This window comes from Aulostomus chinensis, chromosome 8, assembly GCF_037954235.1.
Source record: "Aulostomus chinensis isolate RoL2024-O1b breed Wild chromosome 8, RoL_Achi_v1.0, whole genome shotgun sequence".
Classification (NCBI taxonomy): Eukaryota; Metazoa; Chordata; class Actinopteri; order Syngnathiformes; family Aulostomidae; genus Aulostomus; species Aulostomus chinensis.
In genome coordinates, this window is record NC_141327.1 from 10,768,296 (window position 1) to 10,776,419 (window position 8,124).

Sequence of the window (8,124 nt, forward strand, 5' to 3'; positions counted from 1 at the left end):
TAGCGTAACTTAAACTTTTCTGGAGGATATTCTTGCTCTGAGTTTCCAAGGCATCAAGTTAAACAGATTTCTGAGGTTAGTTTCTAAATCTGAAAGCTTTACACACTGGAGCTGTTAACCATTGTTCAGCCTTTCCTGACAACAGCTCTGTTACGTAAAACGGATTTCCACAATCCCATAACCCACCTCCCAGAATGTACTTCAGTTGCCATGACAACTGCATAAACACAGCAATGTCATGGAAAAAAAGATTCTGATTTTCTGAAAGTTCAGTAAAGACAGAAAGCAACACAACTTATATTCACCAGCAGATTTATTTGTCAGACAGTACACACACTTGCATGCACACACGCGCACACACACACATACAGAAAGACATCTTTGCACATGCTGTTTCATTCACTAAAACATTGGCTTATCAAAATATCAGGTATTTTCAGAACACTTTCATTTGTCTCCCTTAGAAGCTTTTCTTAGACTGTGTGTGTGAGTGTGAGTGTGAGTGTATGCGTGTGTCTGGGAACAGCTTGTCCTGCCAGTTGGACTTCTTAGCTGGATGTGCGCACAGTGGTGGTTGTGACTGTGGTTTTAGAGCCCCCTGTTAAAAAGAAGAGAAAATATATCATGGCAGTGCTTCAAGCTTCTATTACATGAACATTATTGTTGTTATGTAACGTATCACTGATGCAGACTTCACTTACCTGTACCGATTGGCCTTAAATAAAGGAGAAAAGGGGAAAAAGAGTGAATGGAGTGACCGTGATTTTGGATAAAAGTGAGTGTCTTGTTGGTCTAAATGGACTCCTACCTGGACTCCTCTGTTTCCAGCAGGCTCCGGTAGGTTGCAATCTCCTGCTCCAGCCTGGTCTTGATGTCCAACAACATCTTGTAGTCTTGGCCCTGCTGCTCAATACTGGCACGCACGCTAGCTAGTTCTGTCTCCAGCATGTTGATGGTGTTCTGATAGCCAGCAAGCATAGCGCTGTAACGTGCCTCTGTCTCTGCCAACGTGTTCTCCAGGGCCCCTTTCTGTTAGAAAGTGGAGGCAAACAGAAGCTACATTCAGCTGTATGAACAGAGCTAGCTTGAAAACTGGCTCGCTAGTTGTCGTAAATCTCTTTTGACTGTGTCTAGCAGCCTCACACTGGTTTTATATAAAATACATGTCAAACACAAACGCGCGCCTATGATTTTGTGCTCTATGTTGCCTGTGTATTGTTCAGCTGTTCCTACACACGGCAGCAGCATACTCCTCTGGTACGGCACATCGATGATTAACTCCAGCTGGGCCCTGATGATTTGTGAGTACCAGCTTGTGCCTTACAGTTCAGCATTCCTTCAGCTTTCTACAAACTCTTTCATGTCTCCCTGAATTTAAGCAGATGTCTGTGAAATGTTTTCCCCTCCTCCCTTCAACTCAGGTCCTATCACTCCTATCTACACCCCCTTACTGCCCCCACCACTGCTCTTTAGTCTTTATCATGGACTGTTTCTTTATTCCCTCTGACAAGACAGGGATCTGGGAATTTTGCTCATATAAGGCAAGATCAGTCAGACGTTGACAGATGGTCTTGGTTTAGGGTTTTTTTTCTCACCATGCTGAGCTGAGACTGCAGCTCTATCTGCAGACCCTGTAGTGTGCGCCGCAGGTCATTGACCTCTGTCTTGGACGTCTGGATTGTCTCTGTGCTGATGGCCACCTCCTTGGACAAGTTTGCTGACTGGAGGCAGAAGATACACATAATTAGAAGTGAACATTCATCTTAGTTTTACAGAGATTCTGTTTAATTACAGTTGGGACTCCAGAGGGAGTGAACCTAGTCATTTGCAACGTGCGTGCGTGCGTGTGTGTGCGTGCGTGCGTCCGTGTGTTTTGTTGCTGTGTCTCTTCATTCAAGTGAAAAATGCTTTTACCTTTTCACTAAACCAGGCCTCTTGGTCACGGCGATGTTTGTTAGTGATGGCTTCATACTGGGCGCGAATCTCCTCCAGGATTTTGTTGAGGTCTTGCTGGGGCGCGGCATCAACCTCCACATTGACTGTGCCGGTGAGCTGAGAACGAAGAGCTGCCAGCTCCTGAAAAATAAGGGTTCAGCATTAACACATTTTCAAACAGTTGTGTGTGGGTGATCGAGGGTCCTAAAAACAATAACATCTACTGCTAGCAGAGCTGCCAAGTTCCAGAAAATCCCAAGAGTGAGACCTCTGGTCAGTGCGCCCTTTTTAACGCTAATTTAAACGGATTTTGTGGAATTTGAGCAAATCTCAACTTTGGCAAATGAGTGTGTGAAATGGCAAGTGTTGCGTGAAAAGAGGCTTAATTGCGTGACTCTCACTCTCAAAGCGTGAGACTTGGCAGCTCTGTGCTAGAATGAGGTACCTCTGCATGATTCTTCTTGAGGTATGCCAGCTCATCCTGCAAGCCCTCAATCTGCATCTCCAGGTCAGCTTTGGTCAACGTGGTTTGGTCCAAGAGACGGCGCAGGTTGGCGATGTCGGCCTCAACTGACTGACGCATCATCAGCTCATGTTCAAATCTAATTGGTTTGAAGAGTAGAGGAAAGTGGTATGAGACAACCTTTTAAATGTTTAATATTAACCATTGAAGAGGTCTGGAGAGTCATACTAACTTGGTTTTGAAGTCATCAGCAGCCAGTTTGGAATTGTCAATCTGGAGCAGGATGTTGGCATTGCCAATAGTGGCTGCATTGATCTGAGGTGAAGAACATTTGGGAGTTAGTCACTTCTGTTATTCATTTTTCCACAATATCGGAACACAGCAACTCCTCAGCTAAGAAACACGGAATTATATTCTCCGGGGCAGTAAAAACTATTCTTGTTTGTTTTAGGTGTTTACACATTACACATCATCTTTCCGGGCTTCACAAGGTCAATAGATCAACTGTAGTCGTGCTTTTAATGTCTCTTTCACCATCTATAATCATTAACAATCCTGCAAACACATGAGTAGTCTGGTGTTTAAGGGGTGGAGGCAGGCACACATCATACCTTGTCCTTGAGGTCATTGATAATGGCCCAGTAGTTGCTATAGTCCCTCTCAGCTGCAGGGCCCTTCTGCTCATAGTACTCTCTGATCTGCTTCTCCAGCTTTGCGTTGGCCGCCTCCAGAGATCGCACCTTCTCCAGGTAGGAGGCCAGACGGTCGTTCAGGTTCTGCATGGTGGCCTTCTCATTCAAGGGAATGCTGCTCTGGTCCAAGGCACTGGACAGGTCGAAACCACCAGCACCGGCAACAAAGCCGCCACCATAGCCGCCACCATAGCCACCACCATAGCCGCCACCATAGCTGGAGGAGACAGTGTGTACACTGCTAGATGAGATGCGAGGAGTTCCTCTGATGCTGTATCCCGACACACTGTGAGCCTTCGGGGCAGCACTTGATGTGTAGCTGCGACTCTGTCTGACGATGGAGGGCCCGCCTATGTTGTAGCTATGAGACATCATGGTTGCTGATCAAGAGAGACGAGGGGAGAGCAACGGTATTCAGCTGTGGGCAGGAGTGGAGTTTGATAGAGGGAGTCAAGCTCCTAATATAGTGCTGGTCCAAGGGCGGGCCAGGCTGGGAGGAGGGACGAGAAGAGGGAAGGGAAAGAGGGAGTTTTCTTTTACAGTCCAGCTGTGGGCTTGGCAGAAACGTCATTTGTCTTCCTTTGAGGATGGGGGTTCAATTTCTTTCCACTCCTCTGAGGACATTTATGGAATGTGTGTGTGTTTTGCCTCCTGTGTGTGACAGAGAAAGAGGTGTGTTGTTCTGTAAGAATCTCTCTGAATATTAGAGTGCGCCTCCATCATTGATTTCTACATGCTTGTATAGGTACCTGCTAGTCTAGTCTACCTTGTACTTTTCACTTCAAGTCACATGTAAATAAAAAAGGCCCAGGTATTGTTTTAGTGTCCCGCCATGAGTCAACAGTCACATTGAGCACTTTGCAAGTAATATCTTTCATCAGGGTTTTGCCAGGAAATTGCCCTTGATGATAAGATGAAGTTGCATTGAAATAACCCAAACCTTTGCCTTTTCACACACTTTTATCAGCTACAGTCATACTGGTTTCATGAATAAATACTAATAGCATCATTACTTTATAGCTGTGTGAGATTTGCTGGATTCTTATTAAAGTTACCATGGACTCAAGAATATGTTTAAATTACAGTCTCAAGTATTTAAGAACTTAAGGGAATGGTGTTGTCAAAAAAATCACAGATAATTTAAAAAAATAAATAAAAATAAAAATAAATAAATAAATAAATAAATAAATATATATATATATATATATATATATATATATATATATATATATATATATATATATATATATATATATATATATACGCTTGAGCCGCAATCCAGCATTGTTTTCAGTCAACGTCATTTAAGGATTTTGTCAGCACACCATTGTTCTCACCGTATCACACACAACATCCCTTCTGGGTTCTGTGTCCTGTGTGTGTGCACACGCGCGCGCGCGTGTGTGTGTGTGTGTGTGTGTGTGTGTGTGCGCGTGCCCAGAGTCTACAACCAGTACCCCATAAATTTAAATGACTGTTCCTCAAACAGTCTAGGTTTTATAGTTTTGGTTTGGATTTGCATGTGTGTGCATACACACACGTTTTTAATTTAGCAGGTTTTGGCTCGTATCAGTGTGTAGGACAAGAGACCGCTTCAGGGGATTGTGTGTGGTTAGCTGGGTGTGCAGGCATGGGTGTGTGCATGTGTGTATTTATGCGTGTCCTCTTATCTCAGTGTGTTTGGTTCTGGCCAAGGCTGTGCTCTTTGAGCTTAGAATCTGGAGTCAGCTGGGGAGAGATGGGAGAGGCGGATGGGGCCACCTCTCAGTCAAGGGGGAGAACTGAATCATGCCTCATATATACTTTGCGTATGAGCAGGGTTTGGTCACTTCATATTTAAGAGGTACTACACTGCTGGATAAATAGCCATTCTGTAAACATGGACTGTCTTTGCAGGAGAAAGCTGTGATGTGACCGGAGAAAAATGGCAGTAGCCTGTGCTTCAAAGGCAGAAAACATTCAACTAGAAAGGCCTCCTTGCCTTGCAAGGCCAATGCCACCCAAACAAAAGAATTTTGAACCTTCTATTTTTTCATGTGAACAGAAACACATTTTAGAAACCTAACTGCAGTTTTATTGTGCCTTTATTTATAGCATTATACACAGTTATTAGGTAACACGGTTTCTAAGCTAGCTGCGCAATGACGCAGTTGCATGAAGTTGTCATTTGTCTACATGGACTAAAATGATTCGACCACCAACCTTATTCTAAATAAAACAATGTGTCAGTTAGTCTATCAAAGTCATCTCGCAGCATATCCCATTCATGTTCCTGTTTTCATACTACAGAGTGTAGTCTGCCAAAAGACTGAAAATATAACATCCACATTATGTCCCTAAACCAAGAGTTCCTCTTTGTAATGTCCAGCCAACAATGCTTCAACTTCTTTTCAATGGTGGCAGTTATCTTTGGTTTTTTGTACTCGAGTCATGTGCAAACAAGCCTGCAACCCTTTTTTTTTGGGGGGGGGGGGGGTGCTTGACCTTAAAATGTGTCGTAAAATGCAGCAAAATTCCAATAATTAAATATATGCTGACAGCTCAACTCCCAGTACTTAGCACACACTTAACAGTGGGACTAAGATTGGAATTCTTTCATCCATCCATACCCTTGACAGGTCACCAGTCCATCGCAGGGCCAACACATAGAGACAGACAACCATTCACACTCACAGTCACACCTACAGTCAATTAGCCTAGTCCCCATTTGCATGTCTTTGGACTGCACAGGGAGAACATGCAAACTCCACACAGAAGGATCCCTTGCCTGAGCTGAACCTTCTTGCTGTGAGGCAACAGTGCTAACCACTGCACCACTGTGTTGCCAGATTGGAAGTCTACAAATTTTAATTCAGTTTATATGTCTGACTAGGACTTTATTTGGGTTTATATATAACAGAATAACAGAGAATCCTGTGTACATAACCATGTTTTATGTCTAATGCTGTCAGTATGACATGTTGGCTCAATTTGATATTGCATTCCACACACTTTCCATGACGGATTTATACAAACTTGCTAGAAATTAATCAAACAAAATGGTCACAAGTAATTCACTGTTCACTCATGGTAATTAACCTATGGATGTTTGCATCTAGGGAGCAGCATGGCTCAGAGTGAGAGTGGTCGTCTAGCAACTGAAGGGTCACTGGTTCGATCCTCCCCTGCGATTGACTGGTGACCAGGGTGAGCCCCACTTCTCACCCAATGTCAGCTAGGATAGGCTCCAGCCCCCCAGCGACCCTTAACGGATAAGTGGGGTAGAAAATGGATGAATGGATGGAAGTTTGCATACAGAGCTGTACCTTCATTTTCCAAAATTGTCATGAGTCAGATTAACTGCAATGCAAATAAACCCAAGTAGCAGGGAACAGTAGCACAATTACACTCTAAAGTGACTTAATGAAGAGATCAGATTCAAAACCCCGCATAAATGATGGTTGAAACCGTAAATACTTTAGTTTGTATACAGTGCTTCCTTTTTGAGTTACATCATTTAATTTTTTTCACTCCATTCTTTGTTTTTGAATATTGTTGGTGGGTCCAACTGGTCGGGCGTTATATACAATGTTGTTACAAACACCATAACTCCTCCCACTTACACTATAATACTATATATGCTTCATGCAGCGCTAGAATCAATGTTTCTCCCACTCATTCTCGATTCATTGAGTGGAAAGTATTGCAGATCTTTTTTGACTGGCTAGCTATACCTCACAAGTGCGTTTTTTTTTTCTTCTGGTGGTTGCAATTTGCAGAGCCACTTGATCACCTTATTTACCTTTCTGATCGAAGATGAGATGAAGGAGAGGTGGTGTTTTCAAGATTGTTTGCTTTTGCCAAATTTAATTTTGAATAGAAACTTCATAAATAAAGAAGATTTTATGGTGTGGGAATTTGAGCTTGTTTCAAAATGTTCAATACGAGTTCCTTTTTGGTTTTGTTATGACAGGAGGTATAAACAGGTCAAGTATCCATGTAGCCCTTGATCATTGTTGTGTACAGACTCAGCAGGCCTGTCAGCACCCTTATTATAAAAACAGTGAATTACAAATGCCTCTTCTGGACTGAGAACTTTATTCAGAAAAAGAAAACACTCCATACTAAGAACTCAGAGCAGAAAATTACACCAAACCCTGGGGACATGCAGCTGGAGGTCCCATGTGTGCAGAGAAGGGCATCCAAGTGAAGTGAAGAAGGTGAACTCTGATCCTGCATCCTCTGCATGCAATGTACATCTATTCACTGTGATTCTAAGAAATCTTTTTCTGCGGCTTTCATACATCAGTGCAGGTGGTGGGAAAGCGGCAGCAATCGGATCTTGGTTGTTTAGTTGGCTGCTGAATCTCAACTCTGTGTACAGTTGAGTTAAACAACCGTTTAACACTGACAACATGTCCAAGTAAAGTAGGGATGAGTGCATGTCTATCTGGACTGGAAACTATGGGTGTTCTCACTAAACCCAGTATGACTCATGTTTACATGGTTGGCTGAGAAACTCAAACATCGCTGCTACAAACTACCACTTTCATGTTATTTCTAGTGGTATCTACACACTTTTTAAGTTAAATTGTGATCACCAGGATGAAATGAGTCAGCCTCACTATGGGTGAGTCATGCCTATTCTCAAGGGTTCCAGACTTACTTTTTTGCTGGAGATAAACAGGATTAAGTCCATATAATACAGAATATTTACTCTGAACAAACAGACGAGCCCATAAAACTCCCGTTAACACCAAACCTAAATACAAGCACACACAATTAAAGCTAAATCCTATAAATCTTTGAAGGCATTCATTTCAGCTTTATCTAAAATCTAAGGTTTCTTAACTTGTGTGTGCTATGTTGGATTTGTTTGTGCATGAAGAGTTATAGACTGTGTGACTCAGTGGAAAGATCTACTACTCGAGTAAATTGAATATAAGATTCCCTAAAAAGCAGATTTTTATCAAAGTATTTATTCAAATTGCATTGATTTGTTCTTTTATGGTGCAGTCACAATAGAAAAATCCCAATGGACACTTGAAGACATAA

General features: G+C 42.6%; 1 protein-coding gene across 1 annotated transcript; it reads right to left on the reverse strand.

The window, feature by feature from the left end:
• Nucleotides 1-295: 295 nt before the first annotated feature.
• LOC147257084 (keratin, type I cytoskeletal 19-like) lies at nt 296-3,536 on the reverse strand. The gene is made up of 8 exons (XM_086210846.1): nt 3,010-3,536; nt 2,631-2,713; nt 2,381-2,537; nt 1,915-2,076; nt 1,596-1,721; nt 809-1,029; nt 702-715; nt 296-598 (listed from the first exon to the last, which is right to left on the reverse strand). The coding sequence occupies exons 1-8, from the start codon at nt 3,463-3,465 to the stop codon at nt 549-551; spliced, it is 1,269 nt and encodes a 422-aa protein (XP_086066972.1). The 5' UTR covers nt 3,466-3,536; the 3' UTR covers nt 296-548.
• Between the last annotated feature and the right edge of the window lie 4,588 nt (nt 3,537-8,124).